This window comes from Salvelinus fontinalis, chromosome 40, assembly GCF_029448725.1.
Source record: "Salvelinus fontinalis isolate EN_2023a chromosome 40, ASM2944872v1, whole genome shotgun sequence".
Lineage (NCBI taxonomy): Eukaryota > Metazoa > Chordata > Actinopteri > Salmoniformes > Salmonidae > Salvelinus > Salvelinus fontinalis.
The window spans coordinates 2,181,379-2,197,308 of NC_074704.1; the positions used below are offsets into that span (position 1 = coordinate 2,181,379).

Here is a 15,930-nt window from a genome sequence, read left to right on the forward strand (position 1 = left end):
TGGTTAGAGGGGGGGGGGGGGGCAGGTAGCCTAGTGGTTAGAGGGGGTGGGGGCAGGTAGCCTAGTGGTTAGAGGGGGTGGGGGCAGGCAGCCTAGTGGTTAGAAGGGGTGGGGGCAGGTAGCCTAGTGGTTAGAGGGGGTGGGGGCAGGTAGCCTAGTGGTTAGAGGGGGTGGGGGCAGGTAGCCTAGTGGTTAGAAGGGGTGGGGACAGGTAGCCTAGTGGTTAGAGGGGGTGGGGGCAGGTAGAGAAGTGGTTAGAGGGGGTGGGGGCAGGTAGCCTAGTGGTTAGAGGGGATGGGGGCAGGTAGCCTAGTGGTTAGAGGGGGGGGGGGGGGGGGCAGGTAGCCTAGTGGTTAGAGGGGGGGGGGGGGGCAGGTAGCCTAGTGGTTAGAGGGGGTGGGGGCAGGTAGCCTAGTGGTTAGAGGGGGTGGGGGCAGGTAGCCTAGTGGTTAGAGGGGGTGAGGGCAGGTAGCCTAGTGGTTAGAGGGGGTGGGGGCAGGTAGCCTAGTGGTTAGAGGGGGTGGGGGCAGGTAGCCTAGTGGTTAGAGGGGGTGGGGGCAGGTAGCCTAGTGGTTAGAGGGAGTGGGGGCAGGTAGCCCAGTGGTTAGAGGGGGTGGGGGCAGGTAGCCTAGTGGTTAGAGGGGGTGGGGGCAGGTAGCCTAGTGGTTAGAGGGAGTGGGGGCAGGTAGCCCAGTGGTTAGAGGGGGTGGGGGCACATAGCCCAGTGGTTAGAGCGTTGGGCCACTAACCGAAAGGTAGCTGGATCGAATCCCCGAGCTGACAAGTTAAAAATCTGTCGTTCTGCCCCTGAACAAGGCAGTTAACCCACTGTTCCCCTGAACAAGGCAGTTAACCCACTGTTCCCCTGAACAACGCAGTTAACCCACTGTTCCCCTGAACAAGGCAGTTAACCCACTGTTCCCCTGAACAAGGCAGTTAACCCACTGTTCATCCTGAACAAGGCAGTTAACCCACTGTTCCCCTGAACAACGCAGTTAACCCACTGTTCCCCTGAGCAAGGCAGTTAACCCACTGTTCCCCTGAACAAGGCAGTTAACCCACTGTTCCCCTGAACAAGGCAGTTAACCCACTGTTCCCCTGAACAAGGCAGTTAACCCACTGTTCCCCTGAACAAGGCAGTTAACCCACTGTTCCCCTGAACAAGGCAGTTAACCCACTGTTCCCCTGAACAAGGCAGTTAACCCACTGTTCCCCTGAACAAGGCAGTTAACCCACTGTTCATCCTGAACAAGACAGTTAACCAACTGTTCCCCTGAACAAGGCAGTTAACCCACTGTTCCCCTGAACAAGGCAGTTAACCCGCTGTTCCCCTGAACAAGGCAGTTAACCCGCTGTTCCCCTGAACAAGGCAGTTAACCCACTGTTCCCCTGAACAAGGCAGTTAACCCACTGTTCCCCTGAACAAGGCAGTTAACCCACTGTTCCCCTGAACAAGGCAGTTAACCCACTGTTCATCCTGAACAAGGCAGTTATCCCACTGTTCCCCTGAACAAGGCAGTTAACCCACTGTTCCCCTGAACAAGGCAGTTAACCCACTGTTCCCCGGTAGGCAGTCATTGTAAATAAGAATTTGTTCTGCACTGACTTGCCTAGTTAAATAAAGGTTAAATCTCTCGCTCACACACACACCTGATCAGAACCTAACCCACAGGTTACAGTAAACAGGTACAGTAGGTAGGTACAGTAGGTAGGTACAGTAGGTAGGTACAGTAGGTATGGAAGCCAAAAAACCCTTTGTCACCCGTGTCACACTCCTGCTGCCAGAGACGAAATGTCATTGCAGATTTCCGCCCTCCCATCTCATCACATGAACATGAACACATGAACAGGATTCTCGTCCTGCCCTTCTCACCATGGCATCATACGTGTACAGATTTTAATATACCTACTATATACTGTCTAACAAGGGACCGGTTTAATGAAGTATTACAATGTATAACGAAAGCGAACGTTTCGAGGGTTCTTGGAAAACGCATGCGGTCACAGGACTCGGGACACTTTAATGGGGGGGGAGGAGTTACGGTGATGTGTTCGTTTGAACTTTTTGGGGGATTTGGTTAAATTCGAGATACCGTTTCAGGCAGACGGCAGTAACGACAACGTGGTTGACTGGCAGGCTAATACATCCAAGATCTGTACACCTTAAGTAGCACATATGGTTACATGTGTCTGAAAACGGGACATGAAAACCTTGACGGTGACGGCAATGTAAGGGTGTGATTTATCCACGCTGAGTATCTACATTCTTAAAGTGCGAAGTCTCCCACCACCGACCCATTTGGTTATTAACGTCTCATGCGTCTCCAGAAAACGGTAAGCACCTGACGCTCGCCAACTTGCTCCGTTTGGAACAAGACGACGGTCATATTTTTTGTTTCATTTATCGGGAATATATAAAGGCATTTTACTTTGAATGGAGCTGGGCGGTGTTGTGCTGTAATGGGTTAAACAGATGAGTTATATAAGGAATATAAAGAACGTTTGAATGGCAACTGGTGAGCTGTAGCTTGAACAACGAGAGAGTTTTGCAGAATGAGCTGGTTTGCATGTCCAGGCGTTATGAATGAACCCACAGCAGAGCTGTTACGACCGTCAGACTGAAAGTGAAAGTGTTTCCTACAACCCGTCTTGCTGATGCCGCTGCCAGAATCTTCCAAACAGACTGTTATCTTCTTATGTTTATAACAGCCAATGAACAGGAAGATAAGACACTGTCCTGTTAGCAGCTATAACTAGGAAGATACTACACTGTTTGATTATTTGTTTTATTTGACCTTTTATTTTTTTTAAATCAAAATCAAATTTTATTGGTCACATACACATATTTAGCTAATGTTATTGCGGGTGTAGCGAAATGCTTGGCAGGTCAATGAAGAACACATTATTATTTAGAATGATTTCCTGGCAAGAAGCAGAAAGCCTGCGGGGGGCGGGGGGCGGGGCTTAAAAGAAAGGAGTGGCGCAGCGGTCTAAGGCACTACAGACCCTGGTTCCATTCCAGGCTGTATCACAGCGGTCTAAGGCACTACAGACCCTGGTTCCATTCCAGGCTGTATCTCAGCGGTCTAAGGCACTACAGACCCTGGTTCAATTCCAGGCTGTATCACAGCGGTCTAAGGCACTGTATCTCAGTGCTAGAGTCGTCACTACAGACCCTGGTTCCATTCCAGGCTGTATCACAGCGGTCTAAGGCACTACAGACCCTGGTTCCATTCCAGGCTGTATCACAGCGGTCTAAGGCACTACAGACCCTGGTTCAATTCCAGGCTGTATCACAGCGGTCTAAGGCACTGTATCTCAGTGCTAGAGGCGTCACTACAGACCCTGGTTCCATTCCAGGCTGTATCACAGCGGTCTAAGACACTCTATCTCAGTGCTAGAGTCGTCACTACAGACCCTGGTTCCATTCCAGGCTGTATCACAGCGGTCTAAGACACTCTATCTCAGTGCTAGAAGGCGTCACTACAGACCCTGGTTCCATTCCAGGCTGTATCACAGCGGTCTAAGGCACTGTATCTCAGTGATAGAGTCGTCACTACAGACCCTGGTTCCATTCCAGGCTGTATCACAGCGGTCCAAGGCACTGTATCTCAGTACTAGAGGCGTCACTACAGACCCTGGTTCCATTCCAGGCTGTATCACAGCGGTCTAAGGCCCTGTATCTCAGTGCTAGAGGCGTCACTACAGACCCTGGTTCCATTCCAGGCTGTATCACAGGGGTCTAAGGCACTGTATCTCAGTGCTAGATGCGTCACTACAGACCCTGGTTCCATTCCAGGCTGTATCACAGGGGTCTAAGGCACTGTATCTCAGTGCTAGAGGCGTCACTACAGACCCTGGTTCCATTCCAGGCTGTATCACAGCGGTCTAAGGCACTACAGACCCTGGTTCCATTCCAGGCTGTATCACAGCGGTCTAAGGCACTACAGACCCTGGTTCCATTCCAGGCTGTATCACAGCGGTCTAAAGCACTACAGACCCTGGTTCCATTCCAGGCTGTATCACAGCGGTCTAAGGCACTACAGACCCTGGTTCCATTCCAGGCTGTATCTCAGCGGTCTAAGGCACTACAGACCCTGGTTCAATTCCAGGCTGTATCACAGCGGTCTAAGGCACTGTATCTCAGTGCTAGAGTCGTCACTACAGACCCTGGTTCCATTCCAGGCTGTATCACAGCGGTCTAAGGCACTACAGACCCTGGTTCCATTCCAGGCTGTATCACAGCGGTCTAAGGCACTACAGACCCTGGTTCAATTCCAGGCTGTATCACAGCGGTCTAAGGCACTGTATCTCAGTGCTAGAGGCGTCACTACAGACCCTGGTTCCATTCCAGGCTGTATCACAGCGGTCTAAGACACTCTATCTCAGTGCTAGAGTCGTCACTACAGACCCTGGTTCCATTCCAGGCTGTATCACAGCGGTCTAAGACACTCTATCTCAGTGCTAGAAGGCGTCACTACAGACCCTGGTTCCATTCCAGGCTGTATCACAGCGGTCTAAGGCACTGTATCTCAGTGATAGAGTCGTCACTACAGACCCTGGTTCCATTCCAGGCTGTATCACAGCGGTCCAAGGCACTGTATCTCAGTGCTAGAGGCGTCACTACAGACCCTGGTTCCATTCCAGGCTGTATCACAGCGGTCTAAGGCCCTGTATCTCAGTGCTAGAGGCGTCACTACAGACCCTGGTTCCATTCCAGGCTGTATCACAGGGGTCTAAGGCACTGTATCTCAGTGCTAGATGCGTCACTACAGACCCTGGTTCCATTCCAGGCTGTATCACAGGGGTCTAAGGCACTGTATCTCAGTGCTAGAGGCGTCACTACAGACCCTGGTTCCATTCCAGGCTGTATCACAGCGGTCTAAGACACTGTATCTCAGTGCTAGAGTCGTCACTACAGACCCTGGTTCCATTCCAGGCTGTATCACAGCGGTCTAAGGCACTGTATCTCAGTGCTAGAGGCGTCACTACAGACCCTGGTTCCATTCCAGGCTGTATCACAGCGGTCTAAGGCACTGTATCTCAGTGCTAGAGTCGTCACTACAGACCCTGGTTCCATTCCAGGCTGTATCACAGCGGTCCAAGGCACTGTATCTCAGTGCTAGAGGCGTCACTACAGACCCTGGTTCCATTCTAGCCTGTATAACAACCGGCCGTGATTGGGAGTCCCATAGGGCGGTGCACAATTGGCCCAGCGTCCTCTGGGGTTTGGCCAGGTTTGACCGTCATTGTAAATAAGAATTTGTTGACTTGCCTAGTTAAATAAAGGTTAAAGCACAGATACACTACATGACCAAAAGTATGTGGACACCTGCTCCTCGAACATCTCATTCCAAAATCATGGGCATTAATATGGAGTTGGTCCCCCCTTTTGCTGCTATAACAGCCTCCACTCTTCTGGGAAGGCTTTCCAGTAGATGTTGGACCAACATTAAACAACACAACATGGTACAGCATTAACTAGGACAGATAACATCACTAGGAACAAAGGAGACAGAGACACCACCATGTTAGATGAAGGGAGACCTATTAAACAACACCACATGTACCCCCCTCCTGAGGTGCGGACTCTGGACGCACCCCCTTAAAACTCTAGGGGAGGGTCTGGGTGGGCATCTGTCCGCGGTGGCGGCTCCGGCGGTGGACGAGGACACCACTCCACCATTGTCTTTGTCCCCCTCCTTAGCGTCCTTTGAGTGGCGACCCTCGCCCCCGACCCTGGTCTAGGAACCTTCACAAAAGTCCCCCCTAGATAGAGGAGACAGCTCAGGACAGAGAGGTAGCTCAGGACAGAGGGTCAACTCCGGACTGAAAAGCAGCTCCGGACAGAGAGGCAGCTCTGGACTGAAGGGCAGCTCTGGACTGAAGGGCAGCTCTGGACTGAAGGGCAGCTCTGGACTGAAGGGCAGCTCCGGACTAATGGCAGCTCATGACTGAGGGGCAGCTCATGACTGAGGGGCACCTCATGACTGAGGGGCACCTCATGACTTGAAGGCAGCTCATGACTGGAGGGCAGCTCATGACTGGAGGGCAGCTCATGACTGGAGGGCAGCTCATGACTGGAGGGCAGCTCATGACTGGAGGGCAGCTCATGACTGGAAGGCAGCTCATGACTGGAGGGCAGCTCATGACTGGAGGGCAGCTCATGACTGGAGGGCAGCTCATGACTGGCGGGCGGCTCTGGCAGCTCCTGACTGGCGGGCGGCTCTGGCAGCTCCTGACTGGCGGGCGGCTCTGGCAGCTCCTGACTGGCGGGCGGCTCGGGCAGCTCCTGACTGGCGGGCGGCTCGGGCAGCTCCTGACTGGCGGGCGGCTCTGGCAGCTCCTGACTGGCGGGCGGCTCTGGCAGCTCCTGAATGGCGGGCGGCTCTAGCGGCTCCCGACTGGCGGACGGCTCTGACGGCTCGGGACAGACGGGCGGCTCTGACGGCTCGGGACAGACGGGCGGCTCTGACGGCTCAGGACAGACGGGCGGCTCTGACGGCTCGGGACAGACGGGCGGCTCTGACGGCTCGGGACAGACGGGCGGCTCTGACGGCTCGGGACAGACGGGCGGCTCAGACGGCGCTGGGCAGACGGATGGCTCAGACGGCACTGGGCAGGCAGGCGGCTCAGACTGCGCTGGGCAGGCAGGCAGCTCAGAGGGAGCTGGGCAGGCAGGCAGCTCAGACGGAGCTGGACAGGTAGGCAGTGCAGGCGGCGTTAGGCAGACGGCCGACTCTGACCTGCTGAGGCGCACAGTAGGCCTGGTGCGTGGTGCCGGAACTGGTGGTACCGGACTGGAGACACGCACCTCAAGGCTAGTGCGGGGAACAGGAACAGGGCACACTGGATTCTCAAAGCGCACTATAGGTCTGGTGCGTGGTGCCGGAACTGGTGGTACCGGGCTGAGGGCACGCACCTCAGGGCGAGTGCGGGGAGAAGGAACAGTGCGTACAGGGCTCTGGAGACGCACAGGAGGCTTGGTGCGTGGTGCCGGAACTGGTGGTACTGGGCTGGGGCGGGAAGGTGGTGTCGGATATACCGGACCGTGCAGGCGTACTGGCTCCCTTGAGCACCGAGCCTGCCCAACCTTACCTGGTTGAATGCTCCCCGTAGCCCGTCCAGTGCGGGGAAGTGGAATAACCCGCACTGGGCTGTGTTGGCGAACCGGGGACACCATACGTAAGGCTGGTGCCATGTACACCGGCCCAAGGAGACGCACTGGAGACCAGACGCGTTGAGCCGGCTTCATCGCACCTGGCTCAATGCTCAATCTAGCCCGGCCGATACGTGGAGCTGGAATGTACCGCACCGGGCTAAGCACACGTACAGGAGACACCATGCGGTCTTCCGCATAACACGGTGTCTGCCCGTACTCCCGCTCTCCACGGTAAGCATGGGAAGTGGGCGCAGGTTTCCTACCTGGCCTCGCCACACTACCTTTTATCCCCCCCAATACATTTTTGGGATTTCTTCTCGGGCTTCCTGGCCAGCCGTGTTCCCTCATAACACCGGTTTCCCTTCTCAGCTGCTTTCGCTCTCCTAGCTGCCTCCACCTGTTCCCATGGAAGGTGATCCTTACCAGCCAGGATCTCCTCCCATGTGTAGCAACCCTTTCCGTCCAACACGTCCTCCCAAGTCCATTTCTCCTGGTCCCGCTGCTGCTGCCGCTGCTGCCCGTTGCTACGCTGCTTGGTCCGAGATTGGTGGGTGGTTCTGTAACGGCCGCCTTCCCTCTCTTCACGAGAAGAGAGGCTGTAACAGGGATCGGACCAACACGCAGCGTAGCCAGTGCTCAACATGTTTAATAAAACGAAAACAGTGAACCGTTACAACAATACAAAATAACAAAACGTGGCAAACCGAAACAGCCCTATCGGGTGCAGAGAAAACACAGAGACAGGAAACAACCACCCACCAAAATCCCAACACAAAACAAGCCACCTATATATGATTCTCATTCTCAATCAGGGACAACGATTGACAGTTGCCTCTGATTGAGAACCATATTAGGCTGGACACAGAAACAGACAAACTAGACACACAACATAGAATGCCCACCCAGCTCACGTCCTGACCAACACTAAACAAGCAAAACACATAAGAACTCTGGTCAGGACGTGACAATAATACAAGCAGCACAAAGAGACAGACCATAATACAAGCAGCACAAAGAGACAGACCATAATACAAGCAGCAGAAAGAGACAGACCATAATACAAGCAGCACAAAGAGACAGACCATAATACAAGCAGCACAAAGAGACAGACCATAATACAAGCAGCACAAAGAGACAGACCATAATACAAGCAGCAGAAAGAGACAGACCATAATACAAGCAGCACAAAGAGACAGACCATAATACAAGCAGGAAAATCAGCAGCCTGCGTTACTGGGTTCCCATAACAACTACAGCTGTGTGTGTGTGTGTGTGTGTGTGTGTGTGTGTGTGTGTGTGTGTGTGTGTGTGTGTGTGTGTGTGCGTGCGTGCGTGTTATTATACAGCATCTCAATACCACTGTCGCCTGTCTGTCTCTTCTCCAGGATCTCTCCAGATCATTCTGGATCTCTCTCTCCTCGCCCCTATAGTGGATTTGGATATGGGATAGTGATCCACCAATCGGATGGTAGCGATCTGGTGATGGGGAATCCAGTGGAGGGCTCTCTTCTGTATGATGGTCAGAGACACTCTGGCAGGAACCACAGTGGAACCATCGCAGAACCACACGGCACCCACACAGAACCAGGATGGAACCCAGAAGCTTCCAGGGGCAACCCTAGAACAGGTAGAACAACAGAACCAACTCCTAGAACTCGAGAACTTAGAACTCCTAGGTCAAGAGAATGAACTCTTAGAACCTGTGAACCTAGAAGAACAGATCCAACTCTTAGAACTAGAGAATACGGTTCAGACCAGCACAGACACCTGGACCAGACCTTCAGACAAGACCAGTTCTGGCGGTCCCCTCCATCCCTGGTGGCCTCAACAGAGCAGCTTTAGAGCGGCTAGACCCACTGTCCCTTTCCCCTGGCCAAGACCCAGTGTCCCTCTCCACTGGCCAAGACCCAGTGTCCCTCTCCCCTGGCCAAGACCCAGTGTCCCTCTCCACTGGCCAAGCCCCAGACCCTGCTCTGTCCCCATTCCTCTCCCCTGCCTCAGACCACCTCTCCACTTGCCATATCCGATCCCAGACTCCTGGATCACACACCTCCGGCCCTTCTTCAGCCAGCAGGAGTATGTTCTAGTGCGCCACACACACCGTCAGCTGGTTCACAGTGGCTACTACTGGGGCCCTATGGAGATGGAGGAGGCCCACAGCACACTTCTACACACACCGCCTGGGAGCTTCCTCATCAGGTATACACCACACCCTGCTACACACACCGCCTGGGAGCTTCCTCATCAGATATACACCACACACTGCTACACACACCGCCTGGGAGCTTCCTCATCAGATATACACTACACCCTGCTACACACACCGCCTGGGAGCTTCCTCATCAGATATACACCACACACTGCTACACCCACCGCCTGGGAGCTTCCTCATCAGATATATACCACACCCTGCTACACACACCGCCTGGGAGCTTCCTCATCAGGTATACACCACACCCTGCTACACACATTGCCTGGGAGCTTCCTCATCAGGTATACACCACACACTGCAACACACACCGCCTGGGAGCTTCCTCATCAGATATACACCACACACTGCTACACACACCGCCTGGGAGCTTCCTCATCAGATATATACCACACCCTGCTACACACACCGCCTGGGAGCTTCCTCATCAGATATACACCACACCCTGCTACACACACCGCCTGGGAGCTTCCTCATCAGATATACACCACATCCTGCTACACACACCGCCTGGGAGCTTCCTCATCAGGTATACACCACACCCTGCTCCACACACCGCCTGGGAGCTTCCTCATCAGATGTACACCACACACTGCTACACACACCGCCTGGGAGCTTCCTCATCAGGTATACACCACACCCTGCTACACACACTGCCTGGGAGCTTCCTCATCAGGTATACACCACACACTGCTACACACACCGCCTGGGAGCTTCCTCATCAGGTATACACCACACCCTGCTCCACACACCGCCTGGGAGCTTCCTCATCAGATATACACCACACACTGCTACACACACTGCCTGGGAGCTTCCTCATCAGATATATACCACACCCTGCTACACACACCGCCTGGGAGCTTCCTCATCAGATATACACCACACACTGCTACACACACTGCCTGGGAGCTTCCTCATCAGATATACACCACACCCTGCTACACACACCGCCTGGGAGCTTCCTCATCAGGTATACACCACACCCTGCTACACACATTGTTCCTCGTCAGGAAACAAACAAGCACACCCCCCCCTGCTGTTCCGCCCTGTGTAACGTTGTGCTGTCATGTGGTTGTGTGGTTGCCAGGGACAGCAGTCAGCCGGACGTCTTCTTCACCCTCAGTTACCACGGCGACCAGGGGCCCATCAGTGTCCGCGTCCTCTTAACCAGTCAGAGGTTCCGCCTCAACGGCAGTAACAAGGCCTTTGATTCACTGTTCGCCTTGCTGCGGTTCTACATGGAGTCATCCCATAGGCGGCTGCGGACGGCGTGGCGCAGGGAGCGACCAATGACCTTACAGCAGCTGTGTAGGGGGCGAGTCATCGAGTTGTACGGAGCGGAGAGGATAGATTCACTACCTGAGCTTAACCAGTTGGTCACACAGTATCTACAGGACTATCCTTATAGTATATAGACACACCCTCCTACCGGAGAGTTTGGGGATCAGTCCCATTTCAGCAGACTGAAACTTTCTGAACGGTACTGACCAAAACTAAAATGGAATGGAGCCCCAGAAAACGGAAAGTGAATTTGCTGTTTCTTACTCTCTCTGTCTCTGGTCTGTGGTTCTTATCTGTGTGGTTCTGTCTCTGATCTGGTTCTCTGGTTCTGTCTGTGGTTCTGTCTCTGGTCTGTTGTTCTGTCTCTAGTCTGGTTCTGTGGTTCTGTCTCTGGTCTGTGGTTATGTGGTTCTGTCTGTGGTTCTGTGGTTCTGTCTCTGGTCTGGTTCTGGTCTCTCTGTGGTTCTGTCTCTTGGGCCAGTTCTATGGCTGGTCATGTCATCTACTGTAGTTCTGATCTGTGGTTCTGAAGGTTGGTTTCCCAACCCTTATTCCTTATTCTAAAATGGATCAAATAATTATTTTCCTCATCAATCTACACACAATACTCCATAATGACATCACAATACCCCATAATGACAAAGCGAAAACAGGTTTTTAGAATTTTGGGCAAAAAATAAAACAGATACCTTATTTCCATGAGTATTCAGACCCTTTACTATGAGACTTCAAATTGAGCTCAAGTGCATCCTGTTTACATTGATCATCCTTGAGATGTTTCAACGATTTGATTGGAGTCCACCTGTGGTAAATTCAATAGATTGGATATGATTTGGAAAGGCACACACCTGTCCCACAGTTGACAGTGCATGTCAGAGCAAAAACCAAGCCATGAGGTCGAAGGAATTGTCCGTAGAGCTCCGAGATGACAGGATTTTGTCGAGGCACAGATCTGGGGAAAGGTACCCAAAAATGTCTGCAGTATTGAAGTGGCCTCCATCATTCATAAATGGAAGAAGTTTGAAACCACCAAGACTTCATAGAGCTGCCCGCCCAGACAAATTGACCAATCGGGGAGCAATGCTACATGCTATTGAGTAAAGCCAGTGTGTCTATGTATGAGGATGACTCAACACTGTACACGTCAGCTACCACAGCGACTGAAATGACTGCAACACTTAACAAAGAGCTGCAGTTAGTTTCAGAATGGGTGGCAAGGAATAAGTTAGTCCTAAATATTTCAAAAACTAAAAGCATTTTATTTGGACAAATCATTCACTAAACCCTAAACCTCAACTGCCTCTCGTGATGAATAATGTAGAAATTGAACAGGTTGAGGTGACTAAACAGCTTGGAGCAGGTGCGGACTGAAACAATCATTCAGGCCGGGAATGTAACTCCATCCCAGGCCACCCTGTTCACGCAAACCACCAGACCGCTCCTGTTGTAGGCCAACCCTATTCGTTGATGTAACAGGTACCAAACTAGTTCTACATGTGTCCACTATGTTCATCTGGGTAGAAAGTTATCCACATGACACAATGCAAACATTTGGGACTGATCAACAAGTAGCCTGTCTGAACGTTGAGTTTTCATGGTATGCTATGGCTATGGGTGCACCCTCAAACACTCACCAGGAATACACCAATCATAGCACATACACATGTACAAGGCTAGACACACAAAACAATTAGCCTGCACTTTAAAAAAAAAAATAGAATGAGATATTCAGAGTTAGTTCAAATGATTATCTTTATATTCCAGGATCAAGGAAATCAAAAAGTGTCAAAAAAACTTCACACACATTCACTGAACGTGAACATAAGTAACAATGTAAGTATAATACAAAACATCTAAAAAAACATAACTCTACAAAAATAAAATGTAGATTACAATGTTCCCTCACTGGTGTCCGTAAAGCAAACAGCACAACAATAAACACATCTACACACTGAGTCAAATGACATTGAACGTTGGCTACATAACTGCAAGAATAACACGAAAGTCCCCCCAAAACAACATGCTTCTGTACAAAAACTTGAACTCAACAGCAAATGTTCTTTCCCCCTTGTCCGCCTGTTAAGGAAGAGTCCTAGCATAGCTCCTTCAGAGTAACCAGGAAGTAATTACCACTAGTAAACCAGTAGTAACTCACCGCTGTAACTCACCGCTCTCTGACATCTTGTCAATGATATCATCTTTGTCAAGTCATGAAATAATTACTACTAGTAACAATATAAAGCTTAAGAAACTAGCCGTGATTGTCGGCCATGTTTTCCAAGTTATATCACACGTTCCGTGACCTGCCTCCTCTTTCTGACCTGGTCTCGTTGAACTGACATTATCACTCAGAAGGGTTACGGATGTCTGCTTTGCTGGCTCTGAGGATAAAGGCTTCTGCACTTTCTCTATGGGTCTTGCTTCTCTCATGTTCCTGTACTCTCTGATGGACATGTTTCCTTTCCTCCTTTGATAAATGCACTTTCACTGGCTGAAGGTTTTGTGACATACTGCAAGACATACTGAGCAGAACAGGGAGGGAGTTACTTCATCAGCCATTTTCTGTTTGTTCCATCTTTAGAGTGGAATACATTGGGAATGACTCTTTGAGGGGTTTATTTTGGGTGGTACTGAAAAAAATAAGTCAAAATCCTTGGACTGAGGACGGGGCAAAATAATCAAATGGATTTTCAGTGCTTTCGCTGTCCCTTCCTATTTTCCCTGTACTGGGCTCTGAACCTCTCTCTCTCTGCACATCTGGTTGCTCTGCAGAATGAGATTAACATTGTAAATAACCTAAACTTAAACGTGTTTTACTTGTGCAAGTCATCGATTGTATGCCCCCCGATTACAGTCCTACTGATAATCTCATAAATAAAGCACATATGAATGTAAAATCATAGCCTCCTTGTTTAGGTTTGTGCTCTGAAGTTGTACCTGAAGGTTACTGCTCTGAGTCTGACTCTGAACCGACCACCATCTCCAGTTCTGCAGGAGCACCTGAAGGTTCCTGCTCTGAGTCTGACTCTGAACTGACCACCATCTCCAGTTCTGCAGGAGCACCTGAAGGTTCCTTCTCCACCTTTACAAAGAAAAGACTCTGTTATCTAACTATCATTAGTGTATCAGTAGGCTACATTAATACAGCTCTGGGATGTCCCGGTGGTCCCGACGGCCAGTCCGTCATTGGCTTGGAGTAACCCTGGATTGTAAACTGTCATGGTCAGAACATATTGATACAACAGTAGCTAAGATGGGGAGAAGTCGGTCCATAATAAAGTGCTGCTCTACCTTCTTAATTAACAGCACTATCAACAAGACAGGTCCTACAGGCTCTAGTTTCTACCTTCTTAATTAACAGCAACTGGACGACTGTTCAGTCGTGTGGTCAGGAACCACAAAGAGGGACTTAGGAAAATTGCAGTTGTCTCAGAACAGGGCAGTACGGCTGGCTCTTAAATGTACACAGAGAGCTAACATTACTAATATGCATGTCAATCTCTCCTGGCTCAAAGTGGAGGAGAGATCGATTTCATCACTACTTGTATTTATGAGAGGTATTGACATGTTGAAAGCACCAAGATGTCTGTTTGAACTACTGGCACACAGCTCAGACACCCATACATACCCCACAAGACATGCCACCAGAGGTCTCTTCACAGTCCCCAAGTCCAGAACAGAACTATGGGAGGCGCACAGTACTACATAGAGCCATGACTACATGGAAGTCTATACCACATAAGGTAAGTGATGCCAGCAGTAGAATCAGATTTAAAATTAAGGTAAAAAATACACCTTATGGAACAGCGGGGACTGTGAAGAGACAGGCAAAGGTACAGACACACGCACACGCGTTATCACGCCCTGACCACAGTTTGCTTTGTATGTTTCTATGTTTTGTTTGGTCAGGGTGTGATCTGAGTGGGCATTCTATGTTGTTTGTCTGGTTTGTCTATTTCTGTGTTTGGCCTGATATGGTTCTCAATCAGAGGCAGGTGTTAGTCGTTGTCTCTGATTGGGAACCATATTTAGGTAGCCTGTTTTGTCATTGTGGGTTGTGGGTGATTGTCTATGTGTTAGTTGCCTGTGTCTGCACGTTTATATATAGCGTCACGTTCGTTTTGTTGTTTTTGTATTAGTTTGGTGTTTCTTCTTTAATACATAGAAGAATGTATTCACTTCACGCTGCGCCTTGGTCCTCCTCTCTTCCACATTACGACGAACGTGACACGCGTTTGTGGTATTGTTGTATTGGTGTTTACATTTTGTATTGTGGTGTTTACATTTTGTATTGTGGTGTTTACATTTTGTATTGTGGTGTTTACATTTTGTATTGTGGTGTTTACATATTGTATTGTGGTGTTTACATTTTGTATTGTGGATATGTAGTGATGTAATAATGTTGTATGATGTGCTGTTTTATATTTTGTTTTCTGTGTGATTTAACTGCCTTAATGTTGCTGGACCCAGGAAGAGTAGCTGCCTTGACAGGAACTAATGGGGATCCACAAGAAACCCCAGGAAGAGTAGCTGCCTTGACAGGAACTAATGTTGATCCATAATAAACCCCAGGAAGAGTAGCTGCCTTGACAGGAACTAATGGGGATCCATAATAAACCCCAGGAAGAGTAGCTGCTGCCTTGACAGGAACTAATGGGGATCCATAATAAACCCCAGGAAGAGTAGCTGCTGCCTTGGCAGGAACTAATGGGGATCCATAATAAACCCCAGGAAGAGTAGCTGCTGCCTTGGCAGGAACTAATGGGGATCCATAATAAACCCCAGGAAGAGGAGCTGCTGCCTTGGCAGGAACTAATGGGGATCCATAATAAACCCCAGGAAGAGTAGCTGCTGCCTTGGCAGGAACTAATGGGGATCCATAATAAACCCCAGGAAGAGTAGCTGCTGCCTTGGCAGGAACTAATGGGGATCCATAATAAACCCCAGGAAGAGTAGCTGCTGCCTTGACAGGAACTAATGGGGATCCATAATAAACCCCAGGAAGAGTAGCTGCCTTGGCAGGAACTAATGTAGATCCATAATAAACCCCAGGAAGAGTAGCTGCTGCCTTGGCAGGAACTAATGGGGATCCATAATAAACCCCAGGAAGAGTAGCAGCTGCCTTGGCAGGAACTAATAGGGATCCATAATAAACCCCAGGAAGAGTAGCTGCTGCCTTGGCAGGAACTAATGTTGATCCATAATAAACCCCAGGAAGAGTAGCTGCCTTGGCAGGAACTAATGTAGATCCATAAGAAACCCCAGGAAGAGTAGCTCC

At 50.4% G+C, this 15,930-nt stretch overlaps 1 protein-coding gene across 2 annotated transcripts; it reads left to right on the top strand.

The window, feature by feature from the left end:
* The first annotated feature begins 1,806 nt into the window (after nt 1–1,806).
* LOC129839119 (suppressor of cytokine signaling 1-like) lies at nt 1,807–13,549 on the top strand. Of its 2 annotated transcripts, none has more exons than XM_055906387.1 (3): nt 1,807–2,334; nt 8,548–10,341; nt 10,459–10,627. In XM_055906387.1, the coding sequence occupies exons 2-3, from the start codon at nt 8,676–8,678 to the stop codon at nt 10,536–10,538; spliced, it is 1,746 nt and encodes a 581-aa protein (XP_055762362.1). In that variant the 5' UTR covers nt 1,807–2,334; nt 8,548–8,675; the 3' UTR covers nt 10,539–10,627. The 2 variants fall into 2 exon arrangements, with proteins under 2 accessions (XP_055762362.1, XP_055762363.1); XM_055906388.1 differs by having other exon boundaries at nt 1,817–2,334; nt 8,548–9,361; nt 10,459–13,549.
* Nucleotides 13,550–15,930: the final 2,381 nt, after the last annotated feature.